General features: G+C 34.4%; 1 protein-coding gene across 5 annotated transcripts in view; it reads left to right on the plus strand.

Moving 5' to 3' along the window:
- Positions 1-25,381, plus strand: part of ADAMTS20 (ADAM metallopeptidase with thrombospondin type 1 motif 20) — a 97,332-nt gene that overhangs the window by 44,056 nt on the left and 27,895 nt on the right. For 4 of the 5 annotated variants that reach the window (XR_003400378.1, XM_026868133.1, XM_026868132.1 and 1 more), the window contains exons 12-27: positions 152-333; positions 431-567; positions 1,644-1,761; positions 4,969-5,064; positions 6,274-6,440; positions 6,550-6,679; positions 7,763-7,889; positions 8,574-8,784; positions 9,300-9,464; positions 9,601-9,765; positions 11,443-11,565; positions 12,882-12,989; positions 14,169-14,333; positions 14,553-14,843; positions 15,175-15,336; positions 16,817-16,993. Coding sequence is in view for 4 of the 5 variants with exons in the window: in XM_026868133.1 (XP_026723934.1) it covers positions 152-333; positions 431-567; positions 1,644-1,761; positions 4,969-5,064; positions 6,274-6,440; positions 6,550-6,679; positions 7,763-7,889; positions 8,574-8,784; positions 9,300-9,464; positions 9,601-9,765; positions 11,443-11,565; positions 12,882-12,989; positions 14,169-14,333; positions 14,553-14,843; positions 15,175-15,336; positions 16,817-16,993 (2,524 nt within the window). In the remaining variant the exon portion in view is untranslated. The remainder of the gene's footprint in view (positions 1-151; positions 334-430; positions 568-1,643; positions 1,762-4,968; positions 5,065-6,273; positions 6,441-6,549; positions 6,680-7,762; positions 7,890-8,573; positions 8,785-9,299; positions 9,465-9,600; positions 9,766-11,442; positions 11,566-12,881; positions 12,990-14,168; positions 14,334-14,552; positions 14,844-15,174; positions 15,337-16,816; positions 16,994-25,381) is intronic. The other variant, XM_026868134.1, reaches the window with a different exon arrangement.

Below are 25,381 nucleotides of genomic sequence, written 5' to 3' on the forward strand. Positions count from 1 at the left end.
TTGTGCAATAGGAGATGAGTGTGTGTGAGAAAGTCAGATGGCAGAATGCTGTATGAGATTTTCCCCTTTAGATCACTGTCTCAAGCCACTTTTCATGGGAAACAGCAATTGTAGAAGCTGAGTGTGTTTGACATTTACCTGTTTTTGTTAGACCAAGAAACGGAGGAAAGTACTGTGTTGGCCGCAGGATGAAATTTCGATCATGTAATACGGATTCATGTCCAAAAGGCAAAAAAGATTTCCGGGAGCAACAGTGCTCTGAATTTGATGGCAAACACTTTAACATCAATGGTCTTACATCTGCTGTTCGCTGGCTTCCAAAATACAGTGGTAGTAAGTAATTATAAATTTTTTCCATTAATGAAATAGAAATGTTACTTTAATTAATGTTTTAAAACAGACAAGAAACCTGTTGGATTTTTCTTTCCAGTTTCTATGAAAGATCGCTGTAAACTTTTTTGCCGAGTTTCTGGAACAACTTCCTACTATCAGCTGAAGGACAGAGTTGCTGATGGTACTCCCTGTGGAGCAGAAACCAATGACCTTTGTGTTCAAGGCTTGTGCAGGGTATTTAAATCTAAACTTATTAATTATTAAAATAAATTTTAACAGATGGTGAAGTGGATATTAAATATTCATCTAAATAACCATTACTGAAAATATGTTAAGCAAGATGTTTTGAATTTGTTTACGTTAATTTTAATGACTAGCAAATTAGAGGTCTGGAAATGGAGGCAATTAAGTGAAGAACATACAGTTGAATCTGAAGACCCACAGTCTTTCCTCATTAAGCCTCACATGTAAGAAAGTTAATATTGTCCAAGTGAGCAGAGAGAAACTCATTCAGAATTGGCATAAAGGGAGTAAAGAAGCATGCTGTGTGTTTATTGACATCACATTTCTGCTATCAAATAAATAAGTAGAAAATACAAGAGTAGATAGATTACATATTATTTCATTGCAAAATCAGGAGAAACTGACCCTTGAAAAGGGATCATTTCTGTGTTCTTTGCTTAACAGCAATTAATAGCCCAGGTTGTTTCACTGATTGCAGTGGAACTGAGTGAATTCAGGATGAGGAGAAAGTGTAGTCTTTTTTATAGTGTTGAATTAAGAGGAAAGAGGAAATGCCAGAGAATTGTCCTGTTTATCATAATTTTTAAAAAGAGAAGTTTAACTAAAGAGACATAAACAAAAATTGTGCTTATGCTAGTTTAACCAGCATAATCTGTGGGTATTCTTTTGCTGCTTTGGCAGTAATGACAGACTTTAAAAGAATTGATGACCATGTACACATACCTACTGCTTTTAGGATTTCAAGACTTTTTAATGTAAAATAATTTAAAATTTATACACTATGAGGTTTTTTTATACAGTCTTTACATATTCTTATACAGATCTTGACTTAAGTGTGTTTGGATTGTACCTTCTTAGTACCACAGCACTATTGTGTTTTGCCCTTATATCACAGCACCCAAAAACATAAAATGTTTTTCATAGATTGCCAAGGAAGACCAGATACATACAGTGAATAAGAATATTTGGGGGCAGTGGGAAGCTTACATTGTTTGTTTTCATTGTTTTCCATTGGACTGAGTGACACAGAGCTGGTGTTTTGGGTTGTGGGTTTTTTTTTTGTGTAGCAAGCAGGCTGTGATCACGTTTTGAATTCCAAGGCAAGGAGAGACAAATGTGGAATCTGTGGTGGTGATAATTCTTCATGTAAGACTCTTGCAGGTACTTTCAACAGTGCTCGTTACGGTATGTAGGTTTGGTTTTCTGTTAATCTTAATGCACATGTCTGTATGGCTTAAAAATTATGTTTTACATTTGAAGAAGTGGGATTTCAGTGCATGTTTTTAGGGCCTCTGTCAACAGAAAATATCTCTGATTTTCAGTCACATGTGCCCACTCAAGCATATGGAGGCAAAACACTGTGATACATTAAACCATTCAAGGGGAAAAAAAAATCAATCTGATCTAAGGTCTAAACAAAGGACACAAATAAAAGACATGATGATTATTAAAAGTATTTTAAAAGGAAGAATGCTTCCTACTTTGCTTGGCTGAAACTGTGCAGCTCCAATGTCTCCTTTTGATTGTGTAAAGAGATAGCAAGATGTCTGTTGTGTGAGCAGCTGATGAGGCTCCTTTTTTCCTGTAGTGAAAAAGGTAGCCTGTGAAATACGAGCCTTCTCTTTCCAGAGAACATGGGCAGCAATGTTTATGTTCTTTCCTCTTCATTGGCATGTAGCGAATGAGAAATTTCTGAATAACCCTAGTAATTCTTTTTTCGTTGATTTAGTTTCTCTGATAGCACTACTGATAATTCTTCTATACGTAGTCCTTTCTGGGAAGTATGGAGAGACTATTGTATGTGTGTAGCAGTGTAGTTAAGTAGTTAAGAGTGTAGAACATAAGGACAGAAGTCTCTAGGTTAATGTCAGATTCCTAAAGGCTCCTTCATGCCGCTTCACTGGTTGAAAGAGACCGTGGGCAAAGTGAAAATGATACCTGGAGAGCTGCCAAATAGGATCTTCATAGAACAAAGGAATTGCTGATCCAAGAGGAAAGTATGCCCAGTATCCTGTTGGGTTTTTGGTTTTGTTTTGTTTTTTCTTGTCAGAGAGCTTGCACCAAGCAAAAAGTACCCAAAAAATTCAAATGTGGGATACAGGTACCCTTCCCAAACAAATTCTTGTGTGTGTCTGGAGAAGTTGGAAGAAGACACAGTAAGCTATTAGACACTGGATTTCTGAACATGTAGTCAAAACACAAGGAAAGCAATGAATTATTTTGCTAATTCTGAGTAAAGGACTGTCGGTGGTTTTATTTTCCACGACTATGAAAGATCTTTTTGCCTATAGGTAGCATGTGAATTCTGTCACAAATACATCTGATACAAGTGACCATTACATGAAACTGCCATTTATACGAATGTGATTGAGAGTGTCACTGATGTTTATCAGCTATGCATTGTCACAGACTTATTTGCTTCTATCTGAAGTTGGAGGGGAAAAAAAACACCACGTTTTGGGATGAGGAAAACCTGCTTTTATTATTTTGGTATTATACTTGGTTGAATGTTTTAAATTATGTTCAAATTCTTGGAATTGTAGCATATAAAAGATGATACTGAATTATGGTACTGGACAGTATGCTAAACATTTGGGATTATCACACAGGTGTGCTCAAGTAGGAGTGCAGCAATGCATACAAGAGGTTGTAGGTAGCTGATCACTAAAACTTCAGTGTCCTTGGGGGATCTAGGACATCACTAGGCTAATGACTGAAATCATTGTCTGAGGAAATGTTCTTATCCAAAAAAGTTCTGATTTAGGATCAGAAAATAAATATGCTAGTCTGTGCACTTGATCTTTTTCTTTTAACTTCACCTGTTCCTCTTCCATACTGACACAAATCGTTTTACTAAGGCAGAATTTGGAATTAGACAGTAGCAGCCCGTGGTATGTGCGTGTATTCATACAGTTCTAATGTCATTAAGCAGTAGTGAAACAATCATCAGAAATTCACTACAACAAAATACTAACTTATTTAGCTTCCATCTTATGAAATGGTAATCTTATTATTGTACACATAAGGGTTTTTTTGGCTGTTATTACTGCATCAAATTAGATTATCTGAGGATTTCCTGAAAAATGGTCATTCTTAGTGCCTTAGTATGTGATCTGTTCTCCAGTGTAGCCTTGGCAACATGCTATGCAGTTTTGTTTATAGTTTCCTCCCGTATGTTTTCTTCTGTCACTCTGTTACCACAAGGTTTTCAGTGTGTGAGAGGGGCTTTTTTGAGTGTATTTTGCTTTCTTCCCAATACTTTGGAAGATTGACCAAATGTTTTGTATCCAGACCATGCAGTGTGTCAATTTGCAATTGCAGTGCTGCCCCCAGCTGGTAAATGTTATGGACCTGTGATTAGATTAAATGTTCATTTGAATGCATGGCATAGTTTTAATAGATTAAAAGCACTGGGAAGTTAATGAATTATGAAATTGAAAAGGATATCGCCATTTAAATTTTTTACCCACAGAGGTGAGTCAACTAACTAATGGTAAATCGTGGAAAGACTGTTAAACACAGCAAAATAAGTGGAAAAGTTAGCAAAGATTATATTAATGCTTCATATTGCATGTTTGTGTTTATTATTTGTTTCAAATGTTTTCAATACTCAAGTTTTTCTTAGAAGAATCCTTTTGAATTTGATTAGTATCTGTGAGAAACATCTATGCACTTTGTTTTGTTACCTTTCAACAGGGCTACCATAATAGTAGTATTAGGTATTGCAGGAAACAATGACTCATCTGTGAAGCTTTTGTATTTTGAAGGGACCACACTCGGGTAACATTTTAAGTAGCAGAATGTGTATCAAGCATGGGTAGTTTGTCTGATATATCTACCTATGTATATGTCCTGCAACACTGCAGTATTTTCAGTATTTAGGGCTCGTTCTTTAGAGTGGTGTCATGCAATACTCCTGTGAAACAGAGAAAAACTAACCCAAATGTATAAACAGAGAGTGGAGATATTTCGTGTTAAGTGACTTATTCAGTATAAAGGTTTTGTGGTTAAATTGTGAGGAGCCATGATGTTTCCCTAGTCTCTCTTGATATACTTGACTGCTTTCTAGAATAGTGCTGCTCTCTTAGGGATTTTTTCTGAGTATGTTGAACTCGTTATTGGTGAAAAATTAAATTCACATTTCTGAACATAGGCATGAATTTCAATGAGCTATGAAAATAAAAATTCAACTGATTATAAACAAAAACCAATAACAAATTTGATATGCATGAAGATATTTAGATTTCTTTCCTAAAACATCAGGGTATGCAGCAGTGGTTGTCACTGCAGCAGTGTAGGGTTTTGTGAATAAAACTAGTTAAACATATGCTTGTATTTACTAGTATTTTACTATTTTTGTATATAATTAATTAGTGAATTATTACATTGCAGGTTACAATGTTGTAGTAAATATTCCCAAAGGAGCAACAAACATTGATATTCGGCAGCACAGCTACTCAGGAAAACCAGAAGATGACAATTACCTTGGTAAAAGCCTCCTGTGTACATTGATGGACAATTTTTATGCTCTTGCCAGAGGTCTGCTCCGGACATATGTTATCAGAAGTTGGAGAAAGTCTTTAGAGCAAATATCTAATTACATCATATCATTATTTGCCTGAATCTATGTAGATATTAATTTTCAGAAGAATGAGTGAGATATTGTTAGGTTCCTAATTCTTAAACGTGTGTATTCATTAGTCAGAGAATAGGAATTGTAGTACACCACATCATCATGTCAAGTTTTTACTTTGTGGCAGTGTTAATTAAAGCTCCAGAAGTGAACTCAGGAATAATGTAGGTATTTGTGGTTTTAAATCTTGGAAGTGTACACTTTGATTATAAACGAAGCAGTCTGATCTTCAACAAACTTACCAGTTGTCTCACATTTCTCTTTTTCTGTCATGTTTGAGTGTAAAGATCACATGTTGATAGATCTGCAAGTGTGTGAGGTTGTTCTATTTCACAGTACTTACTTTATATCTGAAGTGCCCAAGAGTATGTTGGTGCATATTTTCCTTCTGTCTCTTCTTCCATTACCATCCTACTCAACAAACTCATTTTCAAAATGTTTTCGTTGCCACCTGTTGCCCTGTTGTTGCACATGCATCTTTCAGCATACAGAAACAACCCTCAGCCCCTGGCACTAGCTGCTATTGAAAATGTAGTAATGTCCAAATTGCATGTCTTTACTAAGAACTTACTTTTAAATTTTATTTTTAACTTGTTATTCATCTATATTGTTGGAAATTGATCATCATATTAAATTATTATTATAAATGCTTAAGAATTAATTTTTACTTTAAAATTTACTTTTAAAAGCTACTTCACTAGAGTAGTTCTAGCAAATACAAGAATGTGGCCTGTAGAACAGGCCAAGCATAAAGATAATTATTGTTTTCTTCTACAGTAGCAGAACCTAACCAAATTTAAAGTGATGACTGCAGTCAACCCTTCAGCAGGACAGTTATTATTAAAGTTGTGTTGTTAATGCAGAGAAAATCCATAACACCTGCTCAGGTGAAAGTTACTGATGGTTAGGATTAAATTCCTGCATATGAAACTGTTCGGTAGAACTTTGAAGTATTATACATGACTAAAATAAAGCTAAGTATTGAGAAGATATTAAGAGTTTTTATTGATAGAATCTTTTAATTAAATAGATGCTTTATTTCCAATATTTTATTTTACTTATAGCTTTATCTGATATTCATGGGAATTTTATCTTGAATGGAAATTTTGTTGTAAGCATGTCAAAAAGAGAAATCAATATACAAGGCGCCATTTTTGAGTACAGTGGTTCAAACAATACGATAGAACGAATTAACAGCACTGATAGAATCGAAGAAGAGCTAACCTTACAGGTGCATGTTTACTTTTTTCATAAGTTTGAAAATTTGCTACATGATGATTATGTTCATAATTCTGTGTTCAAATTCACTGAAAAACAGATATCATTTTATCTCAATTAAGGTTTTGTGTGTAGGGAATTTGTACAACCCAGATGTGCGTTATTCATTCAATGTCCCAATAGAAGATGGAAGTGATCTATTTACGTGGGATCCTTACGGACCCTGGCAAGACTGCAGCAGGATGTGCAAAGGTACTATGAATTCTTTTGTCACCAGAACCAAAGACCTGATGGCATTTAGGAAGGGAGTAGACTTAAGTACTCAGATTTTGTCACGCCTTCTTGTTGAGGAGGAAACTCAGCACTCACTAAACTTCAGCTGCACAGAGTCTTTAAGGGCAGAATGGCTTCTGATTTTGTTTTGCTGTTTTCAGTATTTATGCAGTGCAATTCTATATTCAAAACTACATTTGTGTTCCTTTCTTTTTTAGCCATAGGAGTGGTTTGTAAAAAAAAAAGTTGAGTCGAGTTTAATTCATCTTTAGAAAGCGGTACTGTATATCTATTTATATGTATTAGGCTTCTGTTATCCTATTTGCAGATGGTCACTGATTTGTCTAGTATCTTTCATAGGTGTTTATTTGTCTTTTTTGGTTATCTGCTACATGAGGTGAAGATATTTAAAGATACATTTTACTTTTTTTTAGCTGTTATTAGGCCGTTCCAGTGTAAAAATAAAAACACAGTATGTATAAAGTGTGTATATAAAGTGTATGTATACATATTTTTGAAAGGTACTCCTATTAGCGGGTGCTAGAAATGCCTGTAGATATGTGATGGTGAATTTCTTCTGGTTTGAGTCAGACATGCTTATATGATAGAGAAGCAAACTATCTGTCAACTGTGGTACTTCTCCCAGCACTCCAGATCTTTTAGGTACCTTGTGATTAAATTTTCTGCTTCCTTTAAGAAAAGGTTCACAATCCTTAAATTAACATGGTGTTTTGAAAATATGGTAATTAGCAAGGGACAGACATGATGCATTTGGAATACTTAGCCTGATGAGTAAATGGACTGTTGCACTTTTGCAGTTTTCTGGAAGTTGGTATCCTCATGAGACCACTGTAGTACAGCTAGGAGACAGCAGCTTTTTTCTACCTGGAATGTAGTCAGCCGCACAAAGCAGCATGTTTGAGAATCTGTTGTATACAACAATTAGTGTTAATGGGGTATCTCAGTTAAATTCCTAAATGATGAATTGAATCCATTAGTATTAAAAGACACTCTTATTTCACCCTTTATTTGCTTTTTTTTTTTTTTTGGTTCCTTTTCAAGGTATTCGAAGAAGGAGGATGACATGCATACGTAGAAGTGATCATGTGGTAGTGTCTGATCAAAGATGTGAACTTATACCGACTGTACCAGATGTCTTTGAGGAGTGTAATACAGAGTGTGAATTAAGGTAAAAAGAGGTTCCTAACTGATGGAGCTATTGTAGTCTTAGATATTTTTGTTGGTAGAGATTGAAACAAAGTAATTCAGATGGCTTTATCCTCTGTCATTCCATCCCTCTCCACCTCCCTTATCCCTCCTGTCTCTCCTTCCTTTCCTCAAATCTATTGGTATAATGGTTTTATATATTATGTTTACACCTTTGAATCTAAGTAGAGCTAGTGTACTTTCCTAATTTTTATTGGTAAAGTACAAAGTCTTTTGTTAAGATTGTGAATCTGTTCTATATATCCTGGCATGAAAACTTGTATTGCTGGGCAGAATACATTATTCTGACAGAATCATACCCACAACTGGAACTAATTTTAAACAGACTTGGAGAAGTTTTGCCCACGCTGAAGTGTTCAGAGGATGAACAGTTAGAATTATAGCTTACATTTTTCAAAGTCACCTAAGGAGATTAAGACAAAAGATCTCTTTAAACTTAAAAAGATATTTTCAAGCCTATGAGTCAATTCTTTTATATTACTTTGAAAATTCCAGTCATCAGAGAGATTTTACAGTTTTTATCTGTTCCCTAAAATGCATACCTATATTTACATGACAATTCTTGGTACATTCTCAGGGTGCCTTATTCACTGTGGTCTTATTTTTCAAAACATAGTTAGCTTGCTATAACAGTTTATCCTTGTAGGTGGCACAAGGTTGGCAAAAGTGACTGCACGTCAAAGTGTGGCCCAGGGTATCGGTCTGTAGAGATCCACTGCATGAAGTATTCTATTTTAAAAGGAGTCAGTGCTCCAGTGGATGATAAGTACTGTGCTGATCAGCAGAAACCACCAACCAGAGAGCCCTGCCATGGTGACTGTATGTTAACAAGTTGGCACTACACAGAATGGTCAGAGGTACAAATTCAAAACCTTATAATTGTACCATTATAGTTCTGGTTAGTGTTCATATAAAAGTTTTATTTCTATATCAATTCTTTTACTTTAAGTAACTAAACTCAATGTTTGACAAATGCAGAGTTGTAGGAGGAGCTAATACCAATCTTTGTATTTCAGCAACTTTGTCATATTTTTGTAAGAAACTCTAGCTAAATTGTTTTGGAATTATGCAGAGATCTGGAGGTTAAAGGTGTATATTTTATTTACAGTTATAGTAATTAAGTTCTAAGAGTATTTTGGAGAAAAGGAATGAGTAGAATTTCAGCTTTAATCTTCATTGAAGTGTTTTATCTTGGAGGTACTAAACAAAGTGCCAAATGTATCTCATGTAAACATATTAGCGGTCTATGGATTAAATGTAGGATACATCTGTCTAACACAATCATTAATGTCCTTCAAGACTGATAAATGTATTTTGACCTGGTTTTATCATGTTGTGTTTCCTGTTTCATAATATTGTCTATACACCACAGTGTTCCAGGAGCTGTGAAAGAGGTGTCAGAACCAGAGAAGCTTTTTGTATGAACAATTTGGGTCGTCATCTTCCTGACAGAGAATGCCAGGAACTTCCAAGAGTTGTAACACAGAGTTGCAATGAATTCTTATGTCCAAGCTGGTCTGTTAGTGAGTGGAGTGAGGTAATGAACCATGTAAAACTTAAGACATCTTTGGTCTTCTCATCAATATTAAAATAAAATAAGCTGCTTTAAAAGAAAGTGAAGCCATTAATACAGATTCATGTCTTTACAAACGGATGACATTAATAATTTACAGTGTCCTCTGACATGTGGCAAAGGAATGAAGCATCGCCAAGTATGGTGCCAACTTAATGATGAACAACTGAGAGATGATTTCTGTAACCCAAACGAAAGACCAGAATCAATAACACCGTGTGAACTTCGTGAATGTGCATCTTGGCAAGTAGGGCCTTGGGGATCAGTGAGTACATAAAGATTCCTGGCTTCTTGTTTTCTAGTTCAGACTATGAGTGATCACAAAACAAATACTTCTTAAACATTTTAGTTGGATCTTAAACAGTTACTTTAGTTGGATTGATTCACATGTTTATTTCCTCCTATTGACTAACCTGTAATTTAGGAACACCCACATGTAAGTTAAATGCCTAAAATAATCATTGACCCTGAGCCTTAATATCAAAGATGCTTATACATGAATGTATTACATCTCCAGAATAATGAAAATGTAGGTAGTAAACCATTCAGACGAATGAGACAGGTAAAAGACCAAATACTTGTAGCTGTGTGAGCATATTTGTGGTAGCTTTAGTTATGATCTTAGAAGTGTGTATGCTAATAATAGCAGGCAAAAAGACTTAGTATTTTATTGTTATGTTTTGTTTTGACCTTCAGTGATAAAAGATCTACTATCTCTTTATGTGAAAGTGCTGTTGAAAAATATGTTCCTGTGTGTAATGATGCTCATCTAATATTTACCAGAGTGGCTTCAAAATTCTGGAAAAAAGTGAATTAATTTGCGAAGGAAACTTTTGTCACCAAATAAATGAGAATTAATTAAAAAATAATGAGGTACTCAATTTCATGGTGCTTTCATAAAATCAGATTACTCAAACCAACACAAGTGTTGGATTATTTGATGTTTCTTTGATGTAGTGAGAATTCATAACTGAATAGCAGCTGATCTCTATTTTTTTAACATATAACCTGTTAGTAAAATACAGAATAGATATACTTCTGGAAATTAAGTATATTTTTAACTTAAACATTTCTTTTGTTTAGTTTTCTTATATAATATTTTTTCCTGTTAGAGATAATCTCACTGTTGTCTAACTTTATGTTGAATTTGTTCTGAGTCATCTTTTGATCACAAGGTGCTGACTTTCCCTTCCTACAAACTAAATGCAAAAATGAAATAAAAAATTAATTTAGTCCCATGATATAATTCTTCTGAAATAAAAAAATCACTGTGTATGGCCTTGCTGGAATAGATTGTATAAGCAATTTACCAATCCATGTCACTGGAGCAGAGCTTTCCATTGCAGTTTTTCCACCGTACCATCTGGTAATAGCTATTCACAACCTGTCTTTTTACCAATGTTTGTGTTTGAACCATGACATTTATAAGAAGGGATTTATGTCATAATATTTTCAACCATCAAATGTTTTAGGTGCTGCCTTTGAGTGTGCTCTTGTCAAACTCTGTAGTGAAGGAAAAAACATTCAACAGCTGCAGCTAGTGATTAATTTGGAAGCCACCCCTTAGTCCCTCCCCTTCTACTTCCTCTACACCAGGTTTTATTGCTGGGCATGACATTCTGTAGCATGGACTGTCCCTTTGATCAGTTCGGGTTAGCTGTCCTGGCTGTGTTCCCTCCCAGTCTCCTGCTGGAGAGGGTAAAAGGGGGAAAAAAGAGAAAGCCTTTATCCTGCACAAGCACTGTTCAGCAATAGCCAAAATACTGGTGTGTTATGGACACTGTTTAAGCATCTTATCATCTGCCATGCAGAAAGTTAACACCATCTCAGTAGTCATTCCTATTCATTTTAGAAAGAGTTTTAAAATATATAATGTAATTAAAAGTTAAATTTGATTATAAATAGTGCTATTTCAAGTGTGTGAAATTATTGACTTTAACAGTGTGCTGTAACGTGTGGACGCGGATACCAGATGCGTGCAGTCAAATGTGTTACTGGGACTTACAGAGTTATTTTGGATGATGACAGGGAATGTAATGCTGCTACTCGTCCTAGAGATAACCAAGTAAGTTAAAAAATACCTTTCAGTTGATTGTACTTTTTAGTTAAAAACATCAAAATTGACAAGTGTTGTCTACGGACTCTTTCAGAGGTCTTGCAGGAAACAGTTTCTAAAGTGAGGAAAAAAATATACTGAAACTATCTGTTTTTTCTTGAACTTCAAATTTAGCCTAGGGAAGTAAATAAAAGAAGAGTAATCTGGAAATTGGAGATTTGAAAATTTTATATATGTTTGAAGGGGTCCGAAGGCCTTGTGATTATTTGGGGGTGGGGGGGAAGCTCCAACATGTAGAATATTATAAAGAGACTGCTTGCCATGATGCTTAGTAATAGCACCTGACATGCTTGGTATTCTCTAAAATTCTGTTTGTATATAGTTCTTAAAAGAATGACATGGTTAATTGAAGAAAGCTTCAGTTGTTGGAATAGTACTGATTCAAAACTGTGTAGAGATTAATTATGATTTAACTTGGTAATAGTATGTTCTTTATCTTCTTGTCTCAGTTTATTCCATCACTTACCTTAATTTAAATCCATCATTTTTCAGAAGAAATTATTTTAATACAGTGAGTCAGTTTAACTAAAAGCAATTGGTGTCTTAGGTACTAAGTATTAATATGTTGATCTCGCACCCAGACTGATACATCTCATTTATATCCAGCTAAGCTGGTAACCACATACCTCCTTGAGGGTATGCTCTGTTTCTTGTCTCAAGAAGAGGGGGAAAAAAAAGCGTTCTGTGGTCCAGGGTCAAGCAGTCACAAGTTACCAGCCCTCTGATGGTTTCTTGAATAAGATTTCAAAATATAAAAGCCAAGAATCCAAGTAATTGGTATAAATTTACTTCCACTTAATGTGAAACAGCTGGGCTTGAGTATGCTTTGTGTTTTGAATTGTGGTACCTGTTCAGCTGTTGACTGAAATTGGGCAATTTTGCGTTCTCAGCAGATGAAGACAGCTGAGGATGGGACAGTACAGTCATTGTTTTCACTCACTTCTGTACTGCATGGGGCTGTGAAACACGACACAGTAATGTCTATGCCACTTGTCTCTAGCAAGTTGCCCAACACAGTACTTTCTCAAAGTGCAAATATTAGTTTTAACATCAAATACATTTTCTTTGCCTCTTTATTTCAGACAAAACAATTCAATGAAAAGCCTTTGAATAACACCAGGAAAAATTTAGAAGACAGTATTTACTTGTTAATTAATTCTGGCTTATTGTACTGGTAGGATCTCTATCTGTGGGAACCATTTGCTTCACATTTGGCTCTTCCAAAATGTATATTTTTTGAAAGGTTTTTTCTCTCACCCCTGCAGGAATGTGAATTGCCCTCTTGTCCAGAAAATACAAAATCACAGACTACTTCGCTTCCTCCAGTTCATGTGGGGAAGGTGACCCAATGGAGATACGGATCATGGACCCCAGTATGTAATTTAATAGTGGTCACACCTTGCGGAGCAGTCCTCCATTGCTTTGCCCATTTTTCCATAAATTCTTCATTAATATGTTTTTCAGACTCAAGTCTGCTTGGGATAAATTTTAAAGGAACTTTTCAAATTTTTTTTTAAGAACCTGTTTCTTAAGGGGAGATGGTCACTCCCAGCAAATTCTGTGTGATTCAAATCGAACCAGGGAAAATAAGGAAAGGAAAAAAACAGGATTCTAGGAACTGGGGTTCTGAGCAAAATAGTTTTCTTATGATGGAGAGTATGCAAGGAAGTGGGTTTTTTTTAATATTTGATCAGTTTCTGAGCATGGAGAACATCTTTCATTCTAAAATATGATTTAAATATTTTATGTGAATAACAATATTAAAAAGTTTGGGTCTTTAAAGGTCTGATTTTACATAATTTGTAAAAAAGCATTATAACAATGGCTTCTACATAAACTTTGTTCAATGGAAGTGTTTTTGATTTTGATAGTGTTAAAAATTAATTTTACTTGGCAGCAATGTAAAATTTAAAACCATGAAAATGTGATTATGTCTGTTAATCCCTTGAGGTTCTTAACAAAGCATATAGCACAATTATATCTTTGCACAACTGTTTTAACTAGATAGCAGTAAAGACTGAGGCTACTCAGAAGCTTTTCACTAAATTCACCTTGAACTTTTAAGCTACAAAGCATCAGAAGGGGCTCAGTGGAATATGCTAATATAAAATAGAAGGGCAAATGGATTGTGAATATCAGTTTTTATTTTATCAGTTGGTGTAAATATTGCATCACTATGTAATAACTAAAATGTTCTAGAAGTTACTCTCTAATGTTTCTATTAATAAATTTTAAAATTGCCTTTACAACTGTATAATGATTACATGTTATAGTTGAAATTCTACCTGTTCAGATACACTGAACTGCTTCACAAGAAATAAAGCCACGCAAATAATTTCCAAGCCTATGGGAATTCTTAAGGCCTAAACTATCCAGCAATATTTCACTTCCCCTCCTGAATGCATGGCTCTGTCAGTGTGAGATGGAAATCTTAGTTCTCAGTGTTTAAGTGTAAAGTCAATCTGACACTAATTTATGTTAGTATTTTAGATGCTTGCATGATCTTGTTTTGGTCTCCTAAAGTGCAATGAGCTTGGATTTTTCTCTGACAGTGCTCTGCATCCTGTGGGAGGGGTGATCGTGCTCGCTATGTGAGTTGTAGAGATGCTCATGGAGGAATAGCAGATGAATCTTTCTGCGCTCATTTACCACGACCAGCTGAAATTTCAAGCTGCTTTAGCCCATGTGGAGAGTGGCAAGTTGGAAATTGGTCCCCTGTAAGTATTAATTGTAATTTTTTTTTAATGTGTCTGTTTAGATTATTGGTTAAAGTTCCTGGTTAGAAATTGGGACTTCATATTCTGTTCAAGTGTGATTGAAATTGCATCCATTGAAAAAGCAAATTATAATTTTTTTTATGTCAAAAGTAAATATACATGTCTTTGGTTATTAATTATCAATGTTCTGTCACAAATGTTGGGTTAATTTTTGGTCAGTGCACAGTTACATGTGATAGCGGAATAGTAACAAGACAAGTTATCTGTGTCAACTATCATCAACAAATCAACGAGAATTACTGTGATCCTGAAGGCCGACCTTCCAAAGAACAAGAATGCAACATGCCACCATGTCCACCAGTTTATCATCATATTCCAAATATACATGACCATCCAAGTAATTTTCCAGAAATAGGTTACCTTCCAATACACCATCCACAAGACAATATAAACCAATGGAACCGGCCCTCTGTGGGAGGATATCAATGGAGAACTGGACCCTGGGGAGCAGTAAGAATTTTTTTTTAATATATTAATTTGTTTTCTCACATGTGTGTGTTAACATTTCTAGAACTGTTACTGCAGTACAGATTTGATCAAAAGAGAAGCACATTTATTTTTAAAATATTATTATTTGAAGATATATTAAATGGAAATCATAGAAAAATTACATTTTTAACTTTAAAATTATTATTCTTAGTAGAATATTTGCAAATTTCAGGTTTTAAAGTTAATGTTAAAAAAAAAAAATGTAAGTTGTTTTAACCAACATATTTTACACATTTCTGATTATGGAGTGTTGATAATGGAGTGTTGATACATATGTTTACATGTTTGGTAGTGCTCTAGTACTTGTGCAGGTGGATTTCACCGTCGAGTTGTAGTATGTCAAGATGAGGAAGGAAGAAGCGCTAGTTATTGTGATGAGGCAACAAAACCTCCAGAGTCAAGACACTGTGATTCTGGACCCTGCCCACGGTGGAACTATGGGAACTGGGGAGAAGTAAGATCATTTCACTTTCAAAGGGAAACATTATTTGCCACATAAACTTTGAAATAGTAGCGTAATTATTTGACTGTGAATGGAACTGAACACCATGTTTTTCACTTTTTTAAAAGGAATGAGTTTCAACCTGTTTAAGCTGTTCTTTGATCAAATCCAGAACTGTAGTGTAAATATCAGTAGTATAAATATACATCCAAAAGAAGTAATTATTGTTTGAGGCTAAAGATGTATAACCTATAATTGAGTGCTGTATTAGCATCTTGATTCTTGAGACATACCAAATAATTTTCTCTTTACAAAATGATTAATTGTATGCAGAAAAACCTCAGCTTAATAGTTAGTCAAAAATGAGCAAAAGAAGCTATAAAGAAACTTTATTACATCAAATTTCATAGGTACTGCCTAGGATTAATTGCAAGTAGTAGTATCTACTGGGTTGTAGTTACAAATTAGAACTATGAAGAGAGGGTAATGAATCTAAATGGTGTGACTGGGTTAGAATGTTTTGATGAAACATTATATATTATTGGACAAAGAATAGTTTCTTCATGCAATGTAATATTCTATCTTGACCACATGTTCTTGCTCAAACACTACTGAAGGAGCTAAGGCTGATTAGTTTGGCATTCGTTCTAATCTAACCTCTCATCTCTTCTTTCTTATCCTTGATACATCAATATCTCGAGTTGGGAAAAGAAGAAAAATGGAGTGACTTGTTTGTTTCTCTTATTTTAGTCAGATCTAGCCATTTAGTTCTCAAGGCCAGTCTGAGTGTCATGTTTTTTCTGTCCATAACTGCAGACTTGGGATCAAATTAATGCAGATGCCGCAGTTTTTGTCTACTTTAGAATCTCTGAAATACAGTAAAAGGCTATAATCTGTTGGAACATGTTCACTTTTGATCAGATTGTTTCTAATAGCTCATTAGAAATCAAACTTGAATTTTTTGCCTGATATTGCAGAATTACAGGAAAACTGAAACCCAGAAAACACATCCTTATAAGTATTTTACATTGAGTCTGTATTAAGTTAGACTATGAGAAAGTGTACTCAGTGTCTGAGTTTCCCCTTTTCTGGCTGGGAAAACTAGCTTTATCACCAATTTCCATCTTTTCCTCCTATCAGATATATATATATATAGATATAGATATATATATATATATATACACACACACACACATTTATTCTTACAAGTGGTTACTTCTTGCTAGTGTAGATTCTCTGTAATTGAGACTTTTTGTAGAAAACCACTTGATAATCTATAAAAATGTAGTTTGATAAACATTTTGGTGAGAGAATTGTTTTTTTCTTTCTATGAGATCAGACTGTGAATCCTTATTCGAATTGAGTGTCCAGGGAATATGAAAATAGACATATTAAATAATAACATGTACTGATTATTGCTGTATCTTTTTGGTTTAATGGTATGTGATGACTCTTTTAACAAAAATATTGCATATAACATTCTGTATTTCAGTGTACTCAAACTTGTGGAGATGGAATAAAGACAAGACTGGTGATTTGTCAGCTTCCTACTGGCCAAATGTTGGGTGATCAAAACTGTGAAATTCTAGACAAGCCACCTAATATGGCACAATGTAATGTGCATTCTTGCCCTGGTGATGTTTCATGGCATCGGGGACCGTGGAAATCGGTACGATAGCATTCGCTAATATTTTTTGCTTTCTTATTCTTTCTGTTGCTCTATTCCCCCTTGCCTTTAAAAAAATTATATTATTATTTTATTTGATAACAGTGAAATAATAATGCACGTGGAATATAGTCTATGTGGTTTTATTAAGCAATTGTTCCTGCAGTCATTGGATTAAATGGGAAACAGCCATTTACTTCATAGGGAACAGTATCATGCTCTATAAAACATCATAGGGAATATTTTGAAAATAATCAGAAATCATCACAGCCAATAGCAATACCTAATAGGCTGTTCTATTTTGAAAGGTTATGGTTTGGTCTGTGTTTAAATTTGAAAGTGTATGCTGTAATTTATACTGTAGTATTACTTACATATTTATATTTGTACAAAAAAAAAAGCTTTTCAGTGCATAACTTTTTCTTATAGTATATTTAAGTATAAAATAATTCACACACTTGTATATTACACTCTGTCATCAAACATTTACTCCGTATTACATGTATATTTGTGTATAAAATTTTAGATTTGTGGTTTAAAAACAGTGACTAATTAAAGCTGTCTATGTATAATTATGTATGTAACTATAATATGTTATTGTCTACATGTCACTGTCTATTAATGTGTAAAAATGCCCACAGTAATCACCATTAATCTTTACAATTGCCTCTAGCAGATTATTAACATGCTGAAGCTCTACAATATAGAGTACATTATATTTCCTAGGCTGTGAATTTGACAATGATAATTTATTTTTGTGCTCAATAAGGAGAATAATGGGAATCAAAGGAGGTGGGATCCAGTTCTGGTTCCATCAAAATCAGTTAAAAATGTGTCATTAACATCCCTGGGAGATGGGCTAGGATAGCAGTTCTTTTTTTATTGATAAAATCATATAATTTGGTTCTTCAACATGGAAACATTTTTCAAAATATTATCCAATTTAAACTTTACATAATTTATTAATGTTTATATAATCTATTCTAATTTATTGAAAATAGACTTTAAAATGACGTTTGAATTAATAATTTACCAGTTACCTCTTTCTTCCACTGTGCAAAACTGAGTTTCAGGGTTGTGTTTAACAGACAACAGAGTATCTCATTTAGCCATTAGCCAAATAGTTACTGGTGACTTGCTAATGCTTAGTTGATGTATGTACTTCAGGTGCAAGCAGGGCATTCAGCACATAGTTGCCTTCGAGCTCAATGTTTGTTTTGCTTTTAGATCGAAAGTTATTCACAGCCTGTTCCCCCAGTGATGCAGTTTGTCCTGCATTAATAGGTTACCTGTAAGCTACTGTAACTTAGATATGAAGTTTTAAGATTTTCATGTTGGTTTCTATATCAATTCACATCAAAAGCCGTAAAAAGTCCTTCAAAACCTAAGTTTAGAATGGAATTTAGTTATCAGAGAGAGTTTGTGGCCTCTGTTTTATATATGATTATTCAGTAGTAGTTTTAATTTCACCACACTGTCATATGGTGGTGTACAGAAACAAATGTAGCAGATTCAGGAAATAAAAACAGGCCCACATATTAAATATGCTGTCACTTTTTAGTAATTTAGCTAGTTTGAAGGCTGCCAACACACAAACTTCAGTTGATTTTTGTCTCTATTCAAACAGCAAAATTTATTAATTGAGGACAACTATTATGAAACAGTGAAAGCTTTAGTCACAGAAACACTGTTGTAGCCTAGCGTAAATGGCTTTGTTTAGCTTTCACCTATGGGTGGTGATATGATAGTTTGGCAATAGCTCATGGCTCTGCCCATCTTAGGCCTTTCTGGCATGCTATACAATATGCTCTAATATAGGGGACCATTAATGACTGGACAGTCTTGGGAGGCTGCAGTCATCAAGATGTCATATCTACATTTATTCCTTTCTCTGTAAAAGACAGTAAGAACCAGATAAAACACTATTTATATTTTTGATAAAAGTATTGAGTAATATTTATGTGTCTGGACAGCAATGCATTACATTTTTATATCTACTAGTGAGATTCCAATGTCAAAACTTGAGTAGAAACTGAAATGCAAGACTTCCCACATGTAGTGTAATTTGCCGTAATAGATTCTGCCATCTTTTACTTCTGACATGCAATACAAGGAGAGGGTGAGTAGAAGGAAGGGAATTTCTGAGCAATTGCTTTACCTGGAACAACTCCTTGACCTCCTTGAATAATGACCCTGTCTCTGGCCCAACCAGCTCAGAAATGAGTATCAAAATTGCTTTAAAAATCCTTTTCCTCATTCTGATGTAGTTTTGTCTAAACTATATCTGAACTAAAAGCTCTGCCTCATGGGTTGTTCCAGCTTTTACATAGCCAGATAACTTCCTCTTGGATTTTAGATTCCAGCAGAAATTGATTCAGAAAAATTAGCTAAGAATAATACAGAATCCTGAGTCAAGAACCTGCTCTACCATGTAGAAGCATTGTTCTAGTTTATCAGTTGTTAGTGTCTTCTATGCTCCTTTCCATGTTGGGGCATTCTGACTTCTTCCACTAGCTATTTGAGGATAGAAACCTTTTAGCAATATGCCTTGTAAGTGTATTTCTTTCAGTTTTTGATTCATTTTACACAACATAATTAAAATTAAACATAACTTATAAATGGAAATAGGGCAGGCAAGGAAGGCTCTGTTTATGATTTGAAACCAGATTTCTGGTTGATGCTTTCTGCAGTTTAGCAGCTATGGGCTGTTGTACTCCATAGTGTCTGTCTATGGCTACTGGAGCTGTTACAAAGCTTGGAGGCTATGTACTCCTCTGTTGTTTGTTTCTGCAGTTGTCCAAACACATGTGAGGCAAGTCTCAAATTCTAAAGGCTCATAGCACTCTAGGACACTTTCTCAGAAATATTATGTATATCTGGAAACTTTGATTCTTTGAAGCTTTGAAACTTTTATTCAGTCCAGAATTTTCATATCATGATATCTAAGCCAGAAAGGTGCTCTGAAGTTTTACAGGGATGCTGGCTAGGAAACGCATCCTATTGCCTGTAGCTTGAAATTGATCTGGAGGTCATTGAGAGACTCTGATAGTGATCTTTTTAGAATGTTACTTCTTCCACCCTCATAGTTTTGTGCAAGTTTCTAAGGGAATTTTCTTTAAGAACTGAATCATGCTCATGTCTTCCCCCACCCCCCCTTTTTAATCAAAACCCAAAGGAGTGGATTTATACCCAGTCTGTGCATCTTGACGGAGTCTGCCTTGTATTCAAAGAATATTGGTGTGATTCTTAATGTAAATGAGGTTGATAAATATTACACAAACATTCCTAAATTCAAATGTTTTAAAATTTGAAACATTTGATTTAAGATTTCATTGCCTAATTGGCATGTATCTAAGTACACTACCTCTTTTCTGATATACAAAAATTACAAAACAGATGTATATATTTTGATATATAAATATTTATAATGTTTTTGTAAGTTAAATGAGACTTGTGGTAAATATAGCTGCTTATTTTAGTGGAGTTGCACCACTAGTAAATTTGGCCCATATATCTTGGATTTTTCTTTTATACTACGTTAGTTTCACTGGTGAAGGAATTGAGGCAGTGATCCAAAACTGCATGAAAGAATTAATAAATTACAAGCTAAGAAATAATGCAAACCATATGTCATGTTATATAATGTCAAGAAAAAATCCATAGCATTCTGACAGCTAGCTTAGAGTACTTTGTTCTAGTATTGATCTTTATTGTATCCCTTCTTTCCACAGTGCATTATTAGGCTTTTGTGTTTAGTCCATGCAGTAAGAGTTCTGGTTTATTGCATTAATGTTCATCAGAGTGGTTCAGGTTTTCTGACCCTAATGACAAGAAGTTGTTTTCTTACTTAAAGCATGGCAAGAGAGAGTATTACAAATTTGCAAAGGTGTAAGATTTTAAAAATTAACCGTAATGACCAGGTTTAAAAATTCTGTGCTAGAAGAGTTGTAGAATAATCTATCTTAATTGAGTTCAAGAATGCTGCTTTGTTACTTCTAATACTAAACTATTTTTTCCCTTTGAACAGCATTTTCTGTATCCACATGCTTTAGTATTCTTAGCCAAACAATCATCTGTTACCTGACAAAGTTATGTGGGAATATAATCAAATCAACTGTTAGTTGGGTCAATGGTTATGTTTAGATACAACAAATCTTCAGGTACATAGTGCAGATACATGTACAATCTTGCAAAGCTTTCAGATATAGCACCAATGTAAAGTACCTATACTAGAGAGTAAAATAGTATTTTTATCAGTACTTGGCTAGGAAATAATTTGACACACAATAGAAAGTTAGGAGATTTCCAGTGCCAAAGGCCTGGCCTGGTTCCTGGGCAAAATGTGTAATTTGAACATGCATTTTGTTTTACTCTTCCTTCTGCTGTTCAACAGGTGATAACTTTTACTCATCTAGTATGCTTTGCTTAATTGATGTTTTTTATGGTGCCTTCACTTCAAGGACTGTATTTAACTACTAACTGAATCTTCCCCTTTTCATCTCAGTTTCTTTTAAGGTTTTGGTATTTATCTCTTGGTTAAATGGTCATACCTTCATTTCTAGTCTCTTTTTCTATGCCTCCTAGGTTGTTGCTGTGCAACAGAAAACAGGTTTAAGTTTCTCAAAATTCCTGATACATATATACTTTTATGTGCTGTGTACATTTAATTTTATATATTTTCTTTAATGTTCTATGGAGCATGAGAAAGAATTACACTAACAGAATAAAATAGGCTATTTGTATATGGGAAGACAATACCTTCCAGCTTCGCATAGTGAGGAAAGTTTGTCATCTGAAAATGTGAACAATAATTTTGATCTATTTAGGAGTTTGATTTTATTTTTGGTGCCCCATAGTTTTTCAGTGCTTACCACAGCCCTTGGAGAGCTAAGTAGGCAAACATGGAGAGCTAAGTAGCCAAACAGCAAGGTTGCTGCTTAGGCAACTGATGGTAGCAGTTGATGTTACCTTGGAAGCTTTGTGTTTCATTAGGTCTTTTACTCTTGTATGAGTGTAGATAGCAGCCTAAATTTTATAAGAGGCATTTTAACCAGATATGTCACAACTTGAAATATATATTTGTTTCTTATCCTTTCTTACTCCTTTAGGAAGAATACATAGCTGGATTACTGAATCCAGATTGTAACTGTTACCTAAAGGTCACTGCGGCCATCTATTATCAGTAAATCTTCACAGCATATTTGAAACCAGCTAGTTTACTGTGTGCATGTCTTAGCAGCACAGGAGACTGCTGTAATGTGAAGGTAACAAGTATTGCCACAAATACAAACAGTTATGCCTTTGCTCTGTACTGTCCTCGGTTTTACCTCAGTCAGTCTTTTTGAGGTGTTCTAGTTTCCTAATCTGAACAGTTTCACATATAGTTATTGTACAGCTTTGCTGCTAATCACTACCAGTTACAGTTCAGAGTACAGCAAAATTAAGGTCCATCTTAAGGGTTTTATTTTCTCCTAGATTTTTGTGAAAACATCTACATTTGTAATTTTATTTGAATGCCAATGGAAGAGGTTTTATACACTCTAGTGTGATGGAATTGTAGTGCAGTCATTAGCACTTTGTTTTCTTACATTTGTTTTCTTAGCATGTTGGGCTTCCTGCTTTTTTACTTCATATTTATATCATGAGTTGAGATATGATACATGCAGTTCTTCTCAAAGTAAAGACTCCTGAAGGGTTTATCCCAAAATTTTACCATATACCAGTTGTGAAGTCAGGTAATAAGTGTAGGATTCTACTCTTAATTGTTTTGAAGTTTTTAAAGATACTTTCTGTAGCTAAAGGGATCTTAGATTAAAAGTGGACAGACACAGTGTTCCCAAGAGTAGTACTTGTGCAGAGTGCTTTTACGCTGTTTTAACACTATTAAAAAACCAAAACACTGACAACAAACTAGTCACATTGATTTTACTTTGTTAGTCAACAAACTATCACAGACAAGTGTTTCACTAAATATTCAAATTATATTTAAAAAGTACCACCACAAAACTACAGTTTAAGAATGTTAGTTTTTCTGAGTTCTTTGGAAACAGTCTAAATCTGATTGTGCTGAGGTGTTTTTATTGACAGTGATACAGGCAAGATTTAACCCCTGCAGATGATAATTATATTTCATTTGTCTGAAATGTTGATAATTTTTTCCTCACTCGTAGAATTTTTACATAATTTCGTAAGCGCTATTTGTGATTTCAGAGAAAATAGGCATAGAAAGAGTGGATCAGCTCATCTTCTAAGTTACCTTTAAGTGTCAGAAATATCTTACTGCTATTACTTACTGCCCTTCAGACAGATAATGTAATATTCCTTAAAGTGGTTGCTTCTATAGTTCTTTAGTTTTCATTTTAGCTGCTCCAGAATAATTTCAGTGTAATTCTGTCTTTGCACTAGTGGAAGAAATCTATTATTACTTTAATGACCACAAATTTATTTTGTAAAAATTTATGTTCCAGTCCCCTTCCAGTGTTGTTACTGTCAGGCATCCCACTGACTTCTGCAAGAGCAGAGGCAACCCAAACTTGAATAAGTAAAATATTTGTTTTAATTTTAATTGAAAAAAAAATCTTACTATGTGTAATAAGTGCCTTCATTCACTTTTTCTAATGTGTAAAAAAGTATTTATATCTTTAAAGATAATCTTTTATATTAAAAGGGAATTGAGAATCAGTGAACTTGGTTTTCAAAACCATCTTCAGTCTTTTACCTCTACTTCTGCTGCTGCCTAATGTTGAACTTCAGAATACCTCATTACCAATACAGCACATTTATTTAATATCCCACTGTCTGAAATCTTAATGTTATCATATGCTATTAATTTTTTTAAACTTTGGAAATAGGGGGTGCCTTTTCAGAGATAACTGATAGCATATGTCACTACCCAAATAATGTCATAAACCAGACTTGAGATAGTGGATTTCATTTAAGGTAATTCTGATAAAAATGAAAGGAAATATTTGTTTCCAAAATTCAAAAATAAATATTTGTGTACCGTTCATCAAGTTCAGAGGAAATTTTTCCATTATGTTGCCTGTATAGGTTGAAATAATAAATAAGTTATAATGTATGTGTGATAATTTAATTTAATGACTGTCACTTGTGTCTGTGAAATACAGTTGCATTTTAACCCTTCTTTTTTATGCATGTTGTGTGGCTTTGTGTTTATATTTAATGTGTCCTTTATTAAGGAATGCTAATGTTTCAAGTCCATAAAAAATTTAAAAAGGGGAGGGGATGGGAACTAACCACTTTTGCTAAAAGTGAGGGGTTTTTTTTACCACTGAGTAATCATTGTGTTGCAGTTAACTTTGTATGACATTTTAGTGACATTGTTTTCATGGGGGAAACTCTTGAACAGAAAAAAACCCAAAACATTACAGATAAAAGTAGCAATTGATGCCGTTGAACTGCTGGACTGGAATAGGTAGTTGGCACATGATCTTTGTTGATAAAGCTTAAAGATACTAACTGTTGAACCTTTTGCTGGAGCTATAATTTTATGGCCCAGTCCTGCTCCCAATTAGTGACAAAAGACATAGAAAACTGAGATTCATAACATAATGCTCAACTCTTAATCTCAAAGACACAACATGTTTTTTTCCATTCCTAAAACACTTCTGCATGAGGTTTTGCAGAACTTTCAGACTCTCCATTTTAGAAAAAGGACAAGTAAGAGGGGAACATAGTGAAAGTACAAAAATAAAACCAGAATAGCAGGAAAGGGGACAAGAGCAGGTAGTCCTTAATACTATTCCTAAATATGTTTAGTCATTTAATGAGAATGAAATAAATGTGAAGCTACTGATGTGTTTACTTCTTTGCAGAGTTAAAACTTTCAGAAAAGCTGAAGGGTGGTCAGATCCATGTGAAAATCATTCTGAGCTGCCTGTATATATGTGGCAGTTTTGAAAACCCCAGTCACAACTCATAAATATTGGTTTAAAGTGGTTTTGAGACCCAAATTTAAAAGTTGTTAAACATAAAGTATTAGCATATCCTAACACTTATAAAGGTTAGTACTCAAATATTTTGGTTACCTGGTATGTGTTAGGAAATGAACAAAATATTCTGTAGTTCTTTAATATGGGAGTTCCTAGGCCTTTCTCTGAAAACCGGGATTTGTCGGAGACTTGTGACTCCGCTAAGATAGACTGCTGTATTCAGCAGTGTATGTTCTAGCATGCATCTATCTATGGCCCTTTCATTTCAAAGAGATCAGGATCATGCACTTAGATTTCCTGCTGAATCAGTCCTTTAGAAATTTGCATGCATGCTCATATTTATGCACATGACTAATGTTGGAAAGATTGATCAAGTAAATTGAAAATATACAGAGGAGTGACTTAGGTTGAAAACAAACTGGAATTCAACATGGGAAGG

This window comes from Athene cunicularia, assembly GCF_003259725.1.
Source record: "Athene cunicularia isolate RWA chromosome 1 unlocalized genomic scaffold, athCun1 chr1_part2, whole genome shotgun sequence".
In the NCBI taxonomy this organism is placed as follows: domain Eukaryota; kingdom Metazoa; phylum Chordata; class Aves; order Strigiformes; family Strigidae; genus Athene; species Athene cunicularia.